This window comes from Branchiostoma floridae, chromosome 11 (assembly GCF_000003815.2).
Source record: "Branchiostoma floridae strain S238N-H82 chromosome 11, Bfl_VNyyK, whole genome shotgun sequence".
Lineage (NCBI taxonomy): Eukaryota > Metazoa > Chordata > Leptocardii > Amphioxiformes > Branchiostomatidae > Branchiostoma > Branchiostoma floridae.
This window is the reverse complement of record NC_049989.1, coordinates 15600049-15620875: the sequence shown is the minus strand read 5'-3', so window position 1 is coordinate 15620875 and position 20827 is coordinate 15600049. Positions and strand designations below refer to the sequence as shown.

Sequence of the window (20827 nt, the reverse complement as noted above, 5' to 3'; positions counted from 1 at the left end):
GTAATACCTAAAAAATACATAAGAAAACAATATGGTTTAGAAGACAAGAAAATACACAAACGTAAGAAAACAATATGATTTTTAAAGACAGGAAAATACACAAACGTAAGAAAATTCGTTCATTATCTCTAAAATACGTTTAGTACTTGAACCCCGCAGTGCCACACCGGTGTCCAAAGTGCAGTGAGATACCACCTTAACTTTTCTGATATAGGGTCTCGTGTGATGTGATTTAATTATATCTTATTGATATCTTATCATACAAATATGAAATTGTATTTCATCGCCATTTTTCGTAAATTTGACCTCCTGTCTCTTTCATCTTAAAACAAATTTCCATCATCTTTCTTCCGATAATTGAGTTTCAGCCAGTTAAGTGCTATCATACAGCGTTGATAATATTGCTAGTTGTCGACAGTGAAAATATAAATATGATTGTATTTCATCACCCCTTATCGTAAATATCACAAAACCTCAGTTTAACTTCTTGCCTCTTTCATCTTATAACAAGTTTGCATCATCTTTGTTCCCAATAGTTGGGTTTCAGCCAGTCAGGTGCTATCTTGTTGTGTTGATAGTATTGCTAGTTGGCGACAGTGCAAGTATGAATGTGTTATTGTATTTCATCACCCTTTATCGTAAATATCAGAAAACCTCATTTAAACTTCTTGCCTCTCTCTTTCAAGAAGTTTGACAAGTTTGCATCATCTTTGCTGATCGACTTTCAGCCAGTTAAGTGCTATCTTGCAGCTGCAGTGTTGATAATATTGCTAGATAGAGACAGTACCAATATGAAAGTGATATTGTATTTCATCACCCCTTTTCGTAAATATAAGAAAACCTTATTTCAATTTCTTGTCTCTTTAATCTTATAACATCATCATCTTTGTTCTCCGATAATTAGGTGTCAGCCAGTTAAGTGCTATCTTGCAGCGTTGATGGTATTACCAGTTGGCAATTAACGGAACACAATAGAGAACGTGTACTGCGTGTGTAGCACCATCTGTCTCAACAGTCTGCATTAAATCTAAAGATGCTTTCCCTAATAATTGATTATTGGTATTCTGCATTATGATGTAATGTCAATCATCTACATAAGATCATCTTATTGCATTCCCAGAAATAATTTTTTAAGTTTTTTGGAATTATGTGCCGCCTGTTAAAGTGTCACTGGTGCAAAAGCCGATTGGGTAGAATGTTCGCCTTGTATTCGGTAGGTTGTGAGTTGTTGTTGTTGTTATTGGGTGGGCCGACTACTCACTCTTTGCAGCCAGGGGCTGAATTGCGAGGAGCTTACAATAGGCGGGGCTAAATCGCAAGGGTCTGGAGCGAGCTGCCATTCGGCGCCACTCAGGTGACCTCAATACGACAGTTATTGGTCCAGGTGCGGCCAAGGTACTGTAGGTTTTGAACCGCTCACACCGCACCATCTCACATGTGGCGGGTTCTTTAAAGCCATACTGTACTCCAGAGGAGAGTGCTATTTCCCAAAAGACCACATCTTTATGTACACAAAATCGACTAAATTTGTAAGAATTAATCACCGATGAGCAAACAAATGGACCATTTAAAATCCAGTAACTGAATATTGCCCCTTCATGCAGACCCATCTGGTGTGATGCATGATGGGAATAATGTCTTTACTATTGGTTCCAATGGGATAATTGCTAAAGTTCCAGGTCAATTTTTGGTTCAAATAAATAGAAGAATTAACTTGAAAATAATGGAAAATGATGAACAACTATTCACACACGTGCTGCAAACATTGTTTTTAAGATCGGATCTCGATTTCCTAAGAGCTGCCAACTTTTATGAAGGCCCTTTTTTCATGTCTTAAGTATAGGTTTCAATGGGATGATTGACAAAGATCAAAGCCCATTTTTGACCAAAAGTAAGTGGGAAATAAAGTTACTAAGGCTGCAAGTTGTCAAACAAGTATCCAGATACACATTGCAAAAGTAATTTTCAAGCTCACCCAAATATTTCTTAAGAGCTGCCAAATTGAAGTTTGTCCAATGGTTGTTCACGTTATAATGTTTTACACCTGGCTGTAATTTAATTGGAGGGTACTCAGGGGGTTAATGCTTTATAATTCAACTGCTCCATTGTCCAGGTTCAATGTCAAGTGGCCGATACAATTACGTTTTGGGATTCAGAAAAACAATACTAGCAGAACACTCTCCTCTGGAGTACAGAATAGCTTTAACGTGCCCGGGGTATGGCTCTCCCCAGACACGGGACCTCCATTTAACGTCCTATCCGAGGGATTCCGGCCCCTCGAGTTCGATCCCCGGCCAAGCCATACCAAAGACTATCAAAATGGCACATGCTGCTTTCTCTGCTTAGCACTCCGCATTCGGGAAAGAGTATGGAACACACACCACTACTAGTGGACTTGCCCCCTTGTACAAAGTATGACCCAATGCTACTGAAACGGAGATGGGCCATCATGCGCGGGAAGGACTTTGACTTGACAATTTCGTCAGACGGGTGTATCTCTTTTTGTAAGGAAAAGGGGGGGGGCATTGTCTAACACAGACTAGAATCCAAGACAACCTTTTAAGTTTGTGGCCGGGACCTTAGCACGAGTGACAGCTAAGAAAAGTAAAATTTAAATTTTTGTAGGGTTATCAACAAGTTCAAACGACCGAGACCCACTTGTACAGCCAGCGTCTGGCAAAATCAATACATGGGCAAATCTGTGTCGACTGGATGTCTCCCGCTGTCTATACCCAAAGGAGTGAGGTCAAAAACTAGAACAGAAGTCTTCATAAAGTTTTAATTAAATATTGACGATCCAGACGGAGCACAAAGAAGGCTCAAGGAAGGTCTCCGCAAAACTTAACCTCTCTTTTCTTTTCATCTTAACTAATAAGATATATTTAGGGCAAGTCGTGCTCTTGAGTGGAGTGGGGTTAACGACCTCATAATGGATCACACAGTGCGTTGCAGGTTGTTTGGCTCAGGACCTAAAATTCCCGGGTTGGAATCCTACCATGTTACTTGAGAAAGGCACTCCACACGACTTTCCACTCAGGTGAAAATAGGTACCTGGTTTCGGTTAAGGCCGTCCCTCGGATAGGACGTTAAATTGAGGTCTCGTGTTTGGAGCGAGTCACACCCCACATACGTTCAAGAACCCACCACATCTTTCGAAAAGGAGTAGGAGCATGCCCCTGTGTGCGATGGTGCAAATCATTCTGTCTGGAGTTGGTGATTCACTACGTCTACAGATCACCCGGATGGAGGCTTTGCGAACATCGACGTGAAACCCACCTGTCAACATCTTAACACTGCAACGCCTTGGAACCTGTGAGATCAGCGACAACATCCCACCATCGTACCTTCCTCCCGGCCACATAGTCCGGTTGCCAAACCCCATATTTTGGGGTAACCTTGCAATGCGGTTCATACAAAGTTTGCTGTTTCTATACCTCTGAGGTGTGCTCTATCAGAATTTGGATGATGCCACTCTGTCATCATTGGGCAATCCGCACAATATGCAAATTAGGGCAGCCATTAAGGAAAATCTTGTTTTTGTCAATATCTCAGTAACTACACATGATATCAAATTGATTTTGGTGTCTATGCCCCAACAACCACTTCAGCGACCTACGTCAGCGCCCGTAAGGACAGCTGCTAAAGCTGGAGATTGGACTACATAGATTTAAAAAAAAGGACTCCAGGAGGAGTAGTGATGTAACTAATGGAGGTTCGATCTAAGCTTCTTCCCAGTTATCCTCAACTTGACTATTTATCACAATTACTCAGTTCTTAAAAGTATCTCAAGACAAAAACCACGATAGTTTCAAAAGTTAAGATTAATTGTTTTCGAATGGTTATGCTACTAACAGTGTACTCGACTTGTGAATTAATGAGTTAGAGTCCCTCCATCTCATTTCTCACTGGAAGACAGTTTTTAGAAATATTGATCACCTGTCGTCCCTGGGTAGGAAGCAAACTTAAGAGAAACACAGCCTATTCTACACTTCTGGAGAAATGTTGGGGCCCTCTCACTCCTACACCGAATGTATCACCAAGACGCACCAACACTACTGAACAACCTTCTACCCGAGACCTACGTATATATGACCTCCTTCGGTCAATATTGACCATGGTAAAATCCTAATTGATATCAGCCCTACAGCGTCGACTGTGGCTAAACAGTCCTATACCAGAATGACAGTCTCTGCCACACAGGGCACATCTGTAAGCTGACTCAGGTCTGTTGCAGAGCTCTTTTCGTAGGGTCCGTTTTTCTTCTGCCATGCGCATTTGTCTGGTTTCTCCTGATTTTAGCTGCCTGGACAGTGTACATATCTCCAGCTGGATCTATCATTTGCGAGGTCCTCCCAGTGCTCTATGTCAATATCTAGAGCCCTTAGGTCCCTCTTGCAGACATCTTTGAAACGTAGCTGCGGCCGTCCGGAGCCCTACGTACACCGCCGAGAAACACGTCTGTCAACATCCCAACACAGTGCAGTCCTAGAACCTGTCCAGTCAACCTCCTCCTGTCACAAAAGAACTTTTCTCCCAGCCACAGTTAAGCTATATGCATATATATGGAACCGCCTCCCACAAGACATGATTGTAAATATCAGAAACTTGAAGAACCTCAAACGAAAAGCAAATGCCAACCTCACCGATATTCGCCAGCGTGATGTATTATAAAATGTCAGTACAGCTGCTAATGATGAGGTGTGGTCACAGCATAGATATAAAAAAACTTCAGTATGTATAAATTTTTCATAGCTACTATTGACGTTGTGATTCTTCATCCACTTACGTGGAAATAGCCCCTCTAGATAAGTAAGATAAAAAGACGTCGTTCTTTTTTACTTGACTATACATCAAGTAAAAATACTGTTGTATGCTAGTGACGATTAGTGCCTGAATGTGTATATTAGAGACTTTTAGTACTCTGTCTGTGTATTTGGAAGTCACTATACACTAACGACCTTGTTCTGTAGGATCATGATCTTCCTCTCTTGTATTAGGCTCGCATTTATCAACATTGTCCTTGTGTAAATTGTCTGAGTGACTTGTAGATTTATGATATTTTTACTCGAAATTCAATAGCTATGTTATTTTAGTGATTTTACTAATTTATGTATGTGGAGATATACTTGTAGCCTGACTCCTGTAAGTAATTCGCAATTCAGCTGACCAGCTGAAACTTGTTTGTTTTTTTACAAAATCAATTGTTCACCGTTTCGCCACAATCCTTGAACTAAGCATTCACTGGAATATTGCTCGTTTAAGGTCTCCTTCCACCAACATAAAATGAGACATCAAGTTTCGGTTTATGTTTCTTCAAATTATACGAAGCGGCTCCCCTTCACGAAATGCAGTCATACTGCTACACTGAGCCTTATGATTTTCTACGTAAAACGCTGCTTGGCGTCCTGACTGAAGTGGCCTCCAACAGTTTTGGCAAATTTTCAATCTCACGGCGTTTGCCCAAGAAGATTAACCTCGTAATGTATCTTAACGACAAGAGGAAACCCGAGTGGGAGTAAGAGTTCATGGAATCTTATGGCGGATCAACTTGCGGTCTGGCGCGCCCGTAAATGCGTTAAGTAGTGATGGAATTTTCCACTTCATGAGGTGGCTGTCTGATTGCGTACTAAGGGTGGATACCGGTACAATGTACCAGTACAAAACCGTTTTTTCTTACTGGACCGGTCCGGAAATAACGGACCTGAAAAAATCAGCTTGACCGGATGTTGGACCTTATAGAAAATGAGCAGGTTACTTGACCAGGCATTCACACGTTTGTGGGCTTACCAGTCGAAGAAAATAACAGGAGCGAAGTTGAGTAAAGTTATTAGTCATTTCTACCAAGGTTTGCCGTCAATCGCACGAGTCTGTTAGCCTTGTAGGCTTTAAGAACGCTAGTGTCAGACGAATACTCCACCAAGCAGATTTTCTTAGTAGTGAAATGACCATTGTTGTGAGTACAGTACATTCACAAGTTTTAACATACTGGATCAGGTCCAGGTTCAGGTCCGGACCTGGACCTGATCCTCTGGACCTGAACCAGACCTGGATCTGAATTTTCTGTACCGGTACCCACCCCTATTGCGTACCAAACTGGCATTTCACAGTTCACGAGAAGAGATAAAACATTGTCGTAATTGCCCGCAATAAAGGAACATTTAACAAACGAGAAAATCCTTTATTCAAAAATGTAAAATAGTGGTACATACTATCAGCCAATCGTAACATCTTTTACAACAAACATATTAAATTTTGTGATAATTTGTTTGATCATTTATCATTCGTTATCACGCTAACAAAATCTTCTATTATTGCTGATGGTATTTTCCGACTTGTTTTCTTTATCTTAAATCATCTTTATAGGTCAAACCGATAAAATGACCCTCAGGCGTAAAAAATGTGCCACACCTAAAAACCACAACCTACTCAAAAAGACATCAAATTCTGAGGAATTATGAAATAAATATTTCATAAAGGACAGGTCGTAAATTTTGATGTCGACGTGGTGCAAATTTGTCATTTGTAATCATAAAACAGGGGTGGCATTTGAATGTGAATTTACATAACGGCTGTATTTAAATGATGGACCCTTGGATGGCATACCAATTACAAGTGACCAGGGCAATTGAAAATCATTGTATAAGTAAATCAACTTCAAGACGTTCTTCAATACTACAAGAATCCTGTATTGTATTTTGTAGTATGTATGTAAATTGTATACACATACTTATAAGAATAATTAGGACTTTAAGTGATTGCAAACTGTATACGCTTTGTCTGACCCTTGCGTCTTCCATCATGACTTCAATGAAAAGCGGCCTACAGGCCGATTTGAGCTTTCATGAATAAATAAAGGTTCAAACAAAATACTTTTATTGATTTTACAGACAGATTGTCGTAATCAACGACAAGTTGTATAATTGTTAACTTTTATTTGTACGTTTTTTCATGTCGTATTTCTATGTATTTTGAATTTGAAAGTAATGTGATTCAATGAGTTATACAACTAGCGCAATGCTTGGTATCAATTACAATATCGAGCCTAGTAATTTTCCCCCAAAAGTGTTTAAAGTGAATTTTTATACTGCCTTCTGCAATTTGTCGTCTTACTCGCGATGTCAAGATATTCGGTAGGATACATAAATTTGGGACGGTTTTAGACCGTGAGGCCGGCTAGAATATCTTATGAAGTTACCGTTGCAAGAAAAATCCGTTATTCACTACAACCATAACGACTTCTTAGTCCTAGAAAAAATGTTTTGTTTCTGATAAACGGAAGGACCCTAAATTCTTTTTTCGATCGTATTTATATGTATTTTGAATTTGAAAGAAATGTAAGTGATAAAATGAGTTATGCAACATAGCGCAATGTTGGGTAACAATGATTTATTACAACATCGAGCATAGAAATTTTCCCATAAAGTAAGCAGACTAATTTTTCACATAGCCTTCTCCATTTTGTCGTCTCGCTCAAGATGTCAATATATTAGGTAGGAAACATGAATCCATGACGGTTTTAGCCTGTTAGAACGTCCGGAATATCTTATGAAGTTACCGTTGCAAGGCAAATCCGTTCTTCACTACAGCTTTAACGATCTTCTTAGGCCCAAGAAAAATGTTGCATTTCTGAATACCAAACGGGCCGTAGCGAAAAGCTGCCAACCGTAGCCATTTTTGCTGGCAACAGACAGAAAAAAAATTCGATTTGACATCTTATATTAGCTCAGAGATGCTATGACCTCATGTCATGAAATTAAACTCCGTATTTTACACTATTTTAACAGTTTAATTCTTTGGCAGTTGATGTAAGAATGTATAATACACATAGTATCTTTTTGTTCAGTTAACTAATATACTTTTACTTAAACAACGCATATCTGTACAAGTGCAATACGATATTGAAAATACCACGCATTTCAGTCTTGCATTATTAAACTGTATTTTTTAATCACATTGGCCTAAATTTTAAGGATATAAAATAATCCATACCTACCGACCATAACGTGAAACAAAACAATTTGGGGCAAATCCTTATTGTTTATTTACAAATGAAAACAACAAAACAAGTCTACTTGTTGCAAACGATAAATAGAATATGCAGGGGAAACCAGAAACCTTCAACTTTGTTTTCGAGGGTTTTCCCTTAACTGCGATAAATTACTTATGGTAGCTCTTTTTAACAAACATATATGCGTTATAATAAGATCAAAAAGAAAGAAAAAAGCCAATTATCATAGATACATAAGACCGTAAGGAAAACCAACTAGCAAATGAAGTAATACAATCTGAAATTTGATTATATATAAAAGTAATGCAAAAATCACAAATAAATCAAAACTGATAAGTTACGGTGCATAAGCATACAGCATAATAGATGAATACCAAATGTTTTCGCAAATAAGGCCATGTTGATTTGATTATATGGATGACATCCTCCAGGAACTCCAAAACTGATGCGAGCGAGCGAATAAAAAAAAAGTTTGACCAAAAAAAAAGTTGCCTTCAGTATGAAATCAAAGTGGCCAGGAAGGTTGAACATAGGACTAAACACACATAGTATGGTATACCAACAGTTAGGTGTAGGGACCAGTACATCATACGGGTGCAAAACATTTTTTTTTCTTGGACCAATCCGAAAAAAACAGACCTGAAAAAAAAACAGAGGAACAGGTTTCGCCAATTACAAAATGGACACACTATGTCGGCAGCTATTTGGGGTCTAACCCGGGGCCAAGAAGACAACAAGAGCGAAGTCAAGTAGAGTTTATAGTCAATTGCACCAAGTTTCTACAGTCAAAGGTACAGAGACAGTTAGCCTTTATTACATGGAGATGGGATTTTAAAATGCTGTGGGAGTCCAATAATCCACCAAACAGATTCCTTTGTAGCAAAATTGACCAATTACCATTGTTTTGAGTATTGCCAGTTCTCAAGTTTCCACAGACAATCAGGTCCAGGTTCATGTCCGGACCTGGAAATGATCGTCTGGACCTGAATTTTCTGTACTGGTACCTCCCCCAACCAACAATAGATTTTTTTTCTTTCTGTCCTTTCACATCTTATTCTTTGACTTTAGATTCATTTTGGCATTCTATGGCATTAGTTATCTGTTTTCTGATACTTTTTTTTCAATGTACAGAATATTTGTGCTCATTTTACAGCTGCTTTGCACAATTTATTGTGTGGTTGAAAACTTTTTTTGCATTTTGCCGCCTTAGCGGCAAAATGCTCTGAGGCCAGAATAGTCGCCGTTGTGATGTTGAGATGAACGGACCTGTTCAATCCATGCCAAACATTTCTAAACCTGTTAAAACAGGCATTTTTCCAACATGTTCGCACTGGCGCAGCGGTTAAAGTTTACGCATTCTAAACCAATGTACCCGGTTCGAATCCGGGGAGGTAGATTTTTTTTTTTCTTTTTTACATCCATTAAAATACTAATTTTTACATCCATTTGGCCACACCAATTTATTTCTTTGGTTAACGGATTCGCCGCTTCGTTTTTTTGCCAAATAGAAATAAAAATTAAAAAAAAAAACTTAAAAATGCCCCGCAACAGAGCTCACTCAAAAACAGGCAGTGTAGTGAAATTTGCTGCAGTTCACGCAAATTTTAACAGGTGGCGTCTAGATCTAGATTCAGGCACATATGTGAATCTCTCCATGCGCCAATATCAGGTTTAGTTACTCTGTTCTATTTATATGACATTCTAATAACTAGAAAAAAACGTTCACACACGCAAACATTGGCAAAATGCCAGCTTTTTTAAAAGCACTTGCTTTTTTTGAAATGGCCGAAAATTGGTGCGAGCGCGGATGTCATCCATATAATCAAATCAACGTGGCCTAAGTAAAAACAAAAAGTCCTCACGCATTCCTTACTATTTGATGACCCCCCCCCCCCTCAAACTGATATATACAGATACCACAGCGCCGGCAGATTCGTTATGCTCTACTGAGTCCAAACCAAATCATTACTCTTCCAGAGCCGTTTTCCCAATGGGTATGTTACTTCTTGTTATGTCTAACACAGAGGGATGATAACGGACCTAACTGTGAGGCGGAACTACGGTTGTCTAATCCGTCTATAGCAGTGTCGATTGATTATATGGATAGTCTGTGGAGAAAAACATACCATCGAGCATACTGTGAAGATGTAAAAAAAAGTTTGAAACATTTCTGCCTATGGTGGAAAGGGTGTCAAACAGAACCTGGTGTTGGATGAAAATGTGATAATGTACTGTGTGAGCTCCTATCGTAATACCAGTACTACACTCTTACATTGTATCCTTACGGCGAAATACTGTAACTTTGTCCTTTTTAAGAACAGGGTAAATAATACTATTGAAATAGCTTTGTAAGGTCAGGACCACAGCCTTGCACACAATTGCACACTTGATTTCCATGAATTAGCTTCGTGTACAAGCTGCCGATGTTCATTGATAGTGGCATATTCTTTGTATTTGTTCTCGCTTGCATTATACAAAAAATCAATTCTTGTTGTGAACGGTAATTAAATTAACATAAATTGCACACTTGCTTTACATGAATTACACTTTCTTCTGAAGCATACGTAATAAGGTGTAGGGAAAATGTTTTGTTCGTTTACAAGCTGCAAATGTTCACTGAGGTTCATGTTCTTTGTGTTCTCGCTTGCATTACACGTGAAAAAGTTAACTCTTGTTGTGAACGGTAATTGGTTTACATGAATTACACGTTCTTCTGAAGAATACGTAATAAGGTCTAGGACAAATATTAATGTTTTGTGCATCTTCAAACTGCAGATGTTCACTGACAGTGGAATATTATTTGTGTTCTCGCTTGCATTAAAATATCTAACTCTTTTTGTGAACGGTAATTTGATTTACATCAATTGTACACTGGCTTTACATATGGATTACACATTCTTCTGAAGCATACGTAATAAGGTCTAGGAAAATGTTTTGTGCGTCTACAAAGCTTAAGATGTTCATTGGTGGTGACATATTCTTTGTGTTCTCTTGCATTATACAAACAGTGTATCTCTGCCCATTGTTTTGCACGATGATTCGATTTACATGAATTTTACGCTTGATGTTCATCAACTACTCTCTTCATGAGTAATAAGTTATAGGGATAAATGCTTTGTTTCCGATTATGCCGCGTTTACTTGATTATATTTGGTGTGAATAGAAAATATTGTGGCCAATAAAGTTGAACAAATAATCAAACACAGAGTATGTGACAGGTTCTTATTCCTCCTTTCACTTATAGCAACTTTGTAAAAAGGATCTAGAGTAAACCGCGTACCGTAAATATAGATTATTCTACGTATATTACATCCTGTATCCAATTTCCATCCTTACACATTGTGTAACTCCACTTAATATATTTTTTTTTCTATTCGTAAAAATTCCTAACGTTCATGTTGAAATCATTCATTTACAATTGTTTGAGATACATAAATTCGTGTATCAATCTTGTTTTACATTATTTTGCTATATACCTCAGTCTGTTTATTTCCTATATTAGTAAATTGTACCTTCCTTGGTTAATGTTTTTGTCCATGTCCTTATGTTTTATCTATGTGAACTGTATGTTCATATGTGAAATGCAATAAAATCTAAAAAATATATAGATTTGGAACGATGTAGTTTTGATTTAAGTTTAATCCTTGCATAATTGACGATTCTTAATCAAAATGCCCCCGCCTTAGCACATCCACCCAAAAGAAAATACCAGTAAATTGCGTACTCAAATGTATCGTAAATGTAGATTAAGCACATTATACTGGTGCACGCACACTGTTCAGTATATCAAAACTGCGTACGATTAATGATTCATTGCCTAAAGCATTCCCCAAAGATCTCGACAAATGAAAAAGAAAATACCGATACACCACGCTGATGTTAATTAAGTCCGGAAAGAATATCTTTAACTTTGTAGACCAATATATCAAAGAATTAATTTATCAAACATTTAGTGAAGACCTATGCGATATAATTGGTAATTAAATCTAGGTTGGATTTATGAAGGTAATGATTTTTGCTACGTATCGTGTTCTACAGTTCAAAATTAGAAAATATACCCATCCATTATTGCTTAACCGATCTTGTGGCCTATTTCTGTCAGCCTAAGGACAATACATTCTCCATTACACCTTAAATGGCAATTAATAAAACCTTAGAAGAGACCCTGAGGACAAAAAGCCATCTACGACTATCTTCAGGCATGCATTTTAATTATAATGTGTTGGAGGTGAAATCCGCTGCACTATTTTCCCACGTTTACATTATTATTTCATACTTTGAGCGGTCAAAAACGGCACAGAAACAAGCCGCGCTAGGATTCCCTATTAGTAAATAATGTAACCCACAAAAATTAGACTTCACGGCGTCCTCGCGCCACTGTGGCATTGAATATTTGTTCCTTGAATGTTGGTATGAAATGTATAGAGTTGCTTAATCTCATTACTTAGAAAAATGACCGAAACATTGACTTTGATAATTGAAGTTCCAAAACCCTGACTCGGGCTAATATTGCCTAGGTTGCCTTTAACTATGTAAATCTCAATAAGCGAAAAACTGTTGTTTTTTGATGGGGTCATCATCCTTTAAGCACAAAAGGTAGTAACTCTGTCCCATTCCATACCAACATTCAAGGAACAAATATTCAATGCCACAGTGACGCGAGGACGCCGTGAAACTGTTGGACATACCGACTGATAAGTATCTAACACCAGCTCAAAAAGAACAAAGAACAAGAAACAGCCATGACTTCAAGTACCAGAGTTACCATCCTAGGATTGATGTGTTCAAAAATTCGTATTTTCCCAGAACTATCGTAGAGTGGAATGTGTTATCACCAAGCACAGTAGGGGCATCTCCTCTGGATAGTTTCAAAGAACTCTGCAAATAGATGTGCAAAAGCTAGGTGTGACGGGTTCTTCAGTGCAATATAACCAGCTGCTGCCGCGCCGCGTGCCTGCGAAGCCGGTGTGTTACACCGAAGGGCGGTTATACCGGCTATACAGATACAGATACAGAAAGGTAAGAACCGATAAACTTACCCCGTCGATGACTTCTCTGATCATTCCGTCCCAGGACCCATTTTTCGTCAGCAACCCGAAGTTTCCGTCGGGCACCTCGTACAGAGTGTAGTCGAACCTCAGCTCCTCGGCAAGGCCTTTCAGGATGTCCATGCAGAATCCGTCATACACCGTCTTGTTGTTCTCTGATCGCGTCTTGATGATGAAGGGCTTGTTCTGTGTTGTATGAAATGTGACAGTGTTCAGATACATTGTTTTCCATTATAGGACTCAACTACCTGCAACATGAATTGTCGAATTTTTAATTTAAAAAAAAACAAACATGAATTGTCAACATTGTGACCTGCGTACGTTAGTTAAAGGTGTACATAACCAAGCATGAATTATGCAGATGTGAAAGTCATTTGCATAATCAAAATATTTCATGGAGGTATGAGGTCTCCGAACTCTTGTTTTGATTGTGATTTTTGCACATTTTAAAATCAATTTACAGAAACGAACACTCGGGGAGGGTATCTAGTAAAAAGCCATGAGGCTTTTGTTGTAATTCTCAGTACCATTAAAGTTATCAACAAATAATGATCAGAAAATTACAGTAAATGGTAACAGATAAATAACAGTCTTTTATATCATATTTCCATTCCCGCTAACAGCCCGGCCGGGCCCCGGATTGGAAAAAAAACTACTCTTAGCATTACATCGTCGCATAATATCATAATTCATACGTCATTTCTTTTATCGTAAGAACATTTTAAGTTTCTCGATTTTGCAGTTTCTACAGTTCAGGAACAAAGAAATACAGTAATAAGTCACAAGACTTACCTCCACTAGCACAACTCTGTACTTGACTTTGTTTGAAGCGGTGGACGCTGAAACAAATGAAACATACATTTACTCGAGTGGCAAACACAACTGTAAAAATGCAAGCCTTTTCAATTGTAACTAGTGATTAGGGATGGGTATCGGTACGGTGTACCGATAAATTCAGTGGACTGGATGTTGGAGCGATTACAAAATGAACAGATTATACCGGCACTTCCTCGGCAGGCGTTCACGTGTTTTGAGGCTTATTGTTCCAAGAAAATAGCAAGAGCGAAGTAGGGAGTTGATAGTCATTTTTATCAAGTTTCCCCAGTAAACTTGGTCTAACTTAATGGAGTTATCATTGTTTATGTAAAGATAGGATACTCCACCAAACAGATTCCTTCCATCGAACGAAAGGTACCATTATTTTGAATAGTTCCTTATTCACAAACAATTAAATTTTAGATCTAGGTTCAGATCCGGACCTGAAACAGCTTTTACAATACAGTAGTTGTATTACTGATACTGGTTCAAATCAACATGGCAAATATCATCTATAGCATTCGTCATCTTCATCTTTGACAGTCTGCCCAGAAAAAAAATCAAATCTGCACCCCTCATACTCCCCTCGTTTACGTTTCATGTTCCCTACTTAACTGCCTCTTCTGACGGTAGAAGTTCTAAAATGTGTCTCTCATAGCGGATGACAAATCGTCGGATCACACCAGACAATTAATTAAGAGTTTCATACCGCGAATGATGGATCTACGGAAGCCACAAAGGCCATGGCCACTAACCACGGAGTCTTACCCTCATTTTGCTCAACATCGCCGATGACAAATTGTGATTTCTTATGTCGTAGCCAATTAGTTTTTGGTCAAAAAGGTCCTGGGAGTTTAATCAGTGGACAGGAGAGTTTCTTTTATCACCAGGAAGTTGGTGAGAGGAGCGTTTGATTAGGTGACAGCATTGGGTTAATGTTATCAGGGCAATCAATCGTCTGGCTAGTCTTCTGTATCTTGTACTTAGACTGAATATGGAATTGCCGACACCTCCGTTCAACTAGGGAGGCGACCGAGAGACTTTCGAGAGCGTTTAAAGAATGTATCAGAGTTTTGCAGAGAATAACTGACGAGAGAGTTGAGGGATCTCTATTATTGTCTGTATGTAGATTAGTAAAGATTTACATAATTTAATGCTTGTTATCCAAATCAGGAGCTAATTTGCATAATTGCTTTCGAAAGTTTCTAAATTTATACATTCCATGATAGGAGTTTCAAATGTGTAGCATATCTAACTGAATAAAATATAAATGTCGATAGATATGAATTATGCAAATGCTTATTTGCGTTATTCATGACAACATGGTGTACTTCTTGTACTCACTTGTTTGTAGACAATTTTGGGCAAGCTTTGTGCAGCTTTTCTTTATTTGAATTTTTTCTATTTGTCTCATTCATCATACTTCAGTTGAGCACTAGAAGGGGTACAGTTATTCGTCACAGACATCGCAATGAATTCATGATCGCACGGCGTTAAACAGGCGGAGAAAACGTTACCAAGGCTCGAAATGTTTATTTTTACGTACCTGCACTGGTGCAGGTAACATTGAAAATTACCTGCACCAGACAAATTTTCCCTGCACCACTCTGAATTTAGGAAGTATGGATCATGCTAAAATTGTTCAGGAACCATTGCTGCTTTTTTATATATATATTTATAGATGGTAACAGTCAATGCAGCTAATAACAATCCACATACACATACATCACAGGACATTTATGTATAAAACCCAGTACAAGGACCAGTGCAGGTTAGGTGCAGGTAGACACCAGAAATACCTGCACAACAACAATTTTACCTGCACTAACCTGCATATGCAGGTGGTATTTTGAGCGCTGGTTACAGAGCAAGCATTGATCAATGTGGAAGAGCTGGTCTTTCTTCCCTTTGGGTTACACATTTGGTTCTGTCCAAGTGCTTTAAGATGAATGGTATTTGAATATATCAGACGAAAGTGGGTACCACTTTTGGAGACACAAAAAAGATTTCTGTGTTTGCGTGACTGGGTCAGCAATTTGTAGACTTCTCACTTGTATGGCTGACAGCATCATGGACCCAATGTCAATGGTGAATATTTCTTTTAACTTCCTGTCAATAGGACAAATTATTTTTGTGATCAGGAACATCCTTGCAATAATGAAAAGATCATCATAAACTGGAATTTCCTGTCAATAGTCCAAAAATGTCATATACAGAAACATCCTGTCAATAGTATCAAAAATTGTCATCGCCAGTAAATTCCTGTCAATAGTACCAAAATATTCTTATCGACATCCTGTCAATAGTCTCTGCCTAGCGACAAACCCGCAATGTGAAGGCCGTATGGAAGGTGAATCGTTTGGAGTAACGAGACGGCGGTTACTTCAAATTTAAGTTGCGGTTATTAAGTGTCATTCACCACAGTTGCCTCGTTGCTTTCTCATTACTCACTAACATTTTATTCGAGTGAGCACGACTTGATGAATCGTCTGATCTTTAAAGAGATAAGCAGGCTCACTTGCATGGAGTCAATAAGTTTCAAAGGCCAACTTATACGTATCGTTAATGCACACTATGGTGATGAGTATGATACATAAGCTACGTCGAAATATACATAGTTTGGCAGCGCCAGCGGAGCAATCATCCATAAAAAAAATTAAAAATGTCATTTTTGCAATCAACACTCTCATATATGCAAAATTCTTTGATATCATCCTTAGTCCAAGTTATCAAACTGTGAGCTTTAATTTCCCTGGACATTTTACGCATCACATATTCAAAAGTAACCGTATCCACCGTTAAGCGAGTGAGTGTGTCAAGTCCATATGAGGTCCGTTTCGACATTTTTTCATACGCAGTCGTACGCACTTCATACGCAATTCAATCGCTTTGTGTCAGTTTTAGGTACGCATGTATACGTACAGTGCAGTGCATGTACCTAAAACAGACCCAAAACGATTGAGTTTGGTCTGAGTTTCAATTTGTGCGTACGACTTTGTGTGAAAATGTCAATACGGACCCCATACGTATATACGGACTTGATATACATGCTCGTGTGACTGCACCCTCATAATACCCCCTTTCCACTAGGACGGCGCTCTCGCCGCGCTCTCTTTGCGACCTAAAATTTGACATATCGCTCAATGAATTGTATAGAAAAGAAACGAATCTTTTTACACTTTGTGTGTTTTGTTGTCTTCTCAGAGTCATATTTTTGAGTTTCGTATGATATACCCAGTGTGAAAGCAAAGGCACATATCCTATTTAGGTCGCAGTGAGAGCGCAGCGCGATCGCCGTCTAGTGGAAATACCCCTGTCACATTATCCACTATCTTCGGGCGTATCGATGGAAGATCGGCCATATTTAAGATCGACAGGGGGTTCCTCGTATTTTTCACCTGAAAACCGTCCCTGTCATATACAAGTCATACTTTGTACCTTGTACCATTGTTGTGCAATAAAGTTATTATTATAAGATTTTCGCCAAATGTGACAGGGGTAAAAGGGGACCTTACAGATATCGACTCAGCATGTGATTATACACTCTTCGCGCTTGGTCAACTTCAATCATGCTGTAGACTAAATACCCTGTTATTTGTGCAGACCTGATATATAGGGTAGCTCTTGGGACCTGGCTTACCACCACAGCCGGGCTAGTTGCATCACCTTGTGGGGTTTGCCACACTGCAGATATCCGCGGGTTCACATGAATTATTTAGAGAACAACGCAAGGCCACGTTGGCTTGATTATATGGGTGCCATCCTCTTGGAGCCAAACAAAATTGGTGAGAACGTGTGGAATAAAATATGAAGGAAGGTAGAACAAATGATGAAACCAACAGAGTGTGGTATACGTAACAGTAGAGTCTGCATTTTTGTTCGTTTATATCTTCTTTGACCTTGGAAATGACGTATCCTATTGCCTTAGTATATGTTTTATTTCCAAATGTCCATTCAACCAAACCGAAAGAATCGCTTTGTTTACAGAAGCAGCAAAGACTAATCCCAACTTCCCAACATTGACAGACGAACAAAAAGCCACTTTTCTCTTGAAATCGCAGAACCCACAAATTTTAGAAAATGTGGGCCTTTTTGTCTCCCTCTGCTTCCAAAAAAAAAAGTCAAACCCAACCTGTTTAGAAATAGCCAACACTAGTATTAGAGTAGAATATTGTTCATAACTGTCCATTGTTACTTGTATATGTACTATGTTTAAACCATGTACTTGCAATTAATCCTCTGGCACGAACTTGCAAATAAACTTCTTCTTATGTTTTCCGATGATATCTTTTAAAATCTAACCTATACATTTGCTCATTTTGCAGCTACAGCTGCTTTGTAAGATTTACAGCATGCTGCATGGCTGATTTAAAGAAAAATTATAACCGATTGGAAAATTGATGCGCGCGCGGATGGCATCCATGTAATGAAATAAATATGGCCTAAAGATGGCATGTTGTTATTCCGGGTGGCCATGCATAAACATGGCTACTGTAGGGACATGGCAGACGTGCCTGTATTTTCTTATCTTCTACAACAACACTTAAGACTTCTGTCATTGTTTCTGAATGTATTTTCTTTGTAACCTTTTAGTGCATTTGAATTTTCATTGTAGTACCTGTATTTTCTTACCTTTTACAACAACATTTTAGACGTTCTGTCATTTTTCTGGATGTACCCTCTTTGTAACCTCTTTGTGCATTTGAATTTTTTATTGTAGTGCCTGTATATTCTTATCCTTGACAACAACACTTTAGTCACTTCTGTCATTGTTTCTGAATGTATTTTCTTTGTAACCTCTTTGTGCATTTGAATTTTCATTGAAGTACCTATATTTTCTTACCTTTTACAACAACACTTTAGACTTCTGCCATTCTTCTGGATGTACTCTCTTTGTAACCTCTTTGTGCATTTGAATTTTTAATGTAGTACCTGTATTTTCTTATCTTCTGCAACACTTTAGACTTCTGTCATTGTTATGAATGTACTCTCTTTGTAACTTCTTTGTGCATTTGAATTTTTATTATAGTACCTTTATTTTCTTACCTTTTACAACAACATTTTAGACATTCTGTCATTTTTCTGGATGTACTCTCTTTGTAACCTCTTTGTGCATTTGAGTTTTTTATTGTAGTACCTGTATTTTCTTACCTTCTACAACAACACTTAAGACTTCTCTGTCATTTTTCTGAATATATTCTCTTCGTAACCCTTTTGTGCATTTGAATTTTTTATTGTAGTACCTGTATTTTCTTATCTTTTACAACAACACTTTAGACTTCTGCCATTCTTCTGAATGTATTTTCTTTGTAACCTCTTTGTGCATTTGAATTTTCATTGTAGTACCTGTATTTTCTTACCTTTTACAACAACACTTTAGACTATTGTCGTTGTTCTGAATGTATTCTCTTTGTACCTCTTTGTGCATTTGAATTGTCATTGTATCTCATTGTAGTACCTGTATTTTCTTATTTTCTGCAACAACATTTTAGACGTTCTGCCATTAATTCCTCTGGATGTACTCTCTTTGTAACCTCTTTGTACATTTGAATTTTTATTGTAGTACCTGTATTTTCTTATCTTCCACAACAACATCTTAGACGTTCTGCCATTCTTCAGGATGTACTCTCTTTGTAACTCCTTTGTACTTTGAATTGTCATTGTAACACTGTAACTTTTGTTATGTTTACATTGCCATGCGTTGTCACTGACATAATTGTTGCGCAATAAACCATTCATTCATTCATAATGAAATGTAATTTCCTGAGGCAACAATGCATGGTCGTAACATACCGAAGGTGAATCCAGTTCTCGTAGGAGGCCCGGTAACATTGTCTGGCCCTGTGGGAAATGTAAAAAGAAAAAAATACACCTTCACTCTTTAAGATATATATACGTTAAACAGTGAAGTGCAGATAAATAGATAAACAACCGAAAGAGTTTGAAAGGGTGCTGTATTGAGCTTTTATAGGCACTGGTTGTTTAGCTTTCGGAATGTCCCTGTAGTTCAACTGGTAGTGTAGCCTCACAGTTGAGCTCCTGGTTCCAACAAGTTTGAAACCTGGTGACCCTGGTTCAATCCTGGGAAGGGCATTTCGGTTGGGAATGCAAGCGTCTTTTGGAAGGGACGTACAATTGGGGTCCCTATTTGAGAAGGTTCCTCGAACACGTTTAAGGGGAAGGGCTAGCAACCTCTCCCTGTAAAAATATACCCTAATACTGAAATAGTGAAATAGAGACTTGCTTCCCTAGCCCTATGTTCCACTTGTGCACTAGACTCTACAAGGGTCTGAATAAAAGAACTAACGAACGTTTACCTCTTAAAAGAACGTCTTCAAAGAAACGAGAAGTCCTTACCTGGTGAGAAAGGTGGCGTGTCACCTGTGATGAGTAAAGGCTGGGCGGTCGGTGCCTGTCTTCGGGCCATCCTACTCCCCTCCCTGCCTGGCCGGCGGCCCCTTCCCCCGGCTAGAGGGACGGCAAAGAACACCATAACCAGAAGGAACAACCAGAGGTACGCCCTTAGACACATCCATCCCCACCCCGCCATCTTAATAGTCTACGACGATCCGTAACATCGTACTTGTGTCACGTTAGTAGATAGCACAAATTATTAATTTCCCTCCCATCGGGGCTGGGTGGGAGAGACAAGATTGGTGCCGACAGGATTTTTACGGCGCACTGAATATTTTACGCAGACCCGATTACTATCCATTTGTACTTGCTAGACATCTTTTACAATCATACCAGCACCCACATACTCTGAATTCTGCACGCTTTCAAGCCAATAAACGTTGCGTTTGAGTAATATTGAAGGAAGTCATCAGGCCACAGCAAGAAAATTCTTTGGATGACATCCTTGGCAGACTCCAAATCTATTGCGAGAGCGAACAGGATGGGTTAAGAAAAACAAGATGCATAAATTGTCAACATAGTGGCTATAAACGTTGGAACA

The 20827-nt window shown here is 38.6% G+C and overlaps 1 protein-coding gene across 2 annotated transcripts in view; it reads right to left on the bottom strand.

Annotated features, from left to right (window-relative positions):
- Positions 1–20460, bottom strand: part of LOC118426323 (glutamate receptor ionotropic, kainate 3-like) — a 34852-nt gene extending 14392 nt beyond the window's left edge. The window contains exons 1-4 of one of the 2 annotated variants that reach the window (XM_035835632.1): positions 20230–20460; positions 19666–19713; positions 13849–13895; positions 13048–13242 (exon numbers count right to left, since the gene is read on the bottom strand). In XM_035835632.1, coding sequence (XP_035691525.1) covers positions 13048–13242; positions 13849–13895; positions 19666–19713; positions 20230–20422 — 483 coding nt within the window. In that variant the 5' untranslated portion in view covers positions 20423–20460. The remainder of the gene's footprint in view (positions 1–13047; positions 13243–13848; positions 13896–19665; positions 19714–20229) is intronic. The other variant, XM_035835633.1, reaches the window with a different exon arrangement.
- Between the last annotated feature and the right edge of the window lie 367 nt (positions 20461–20827).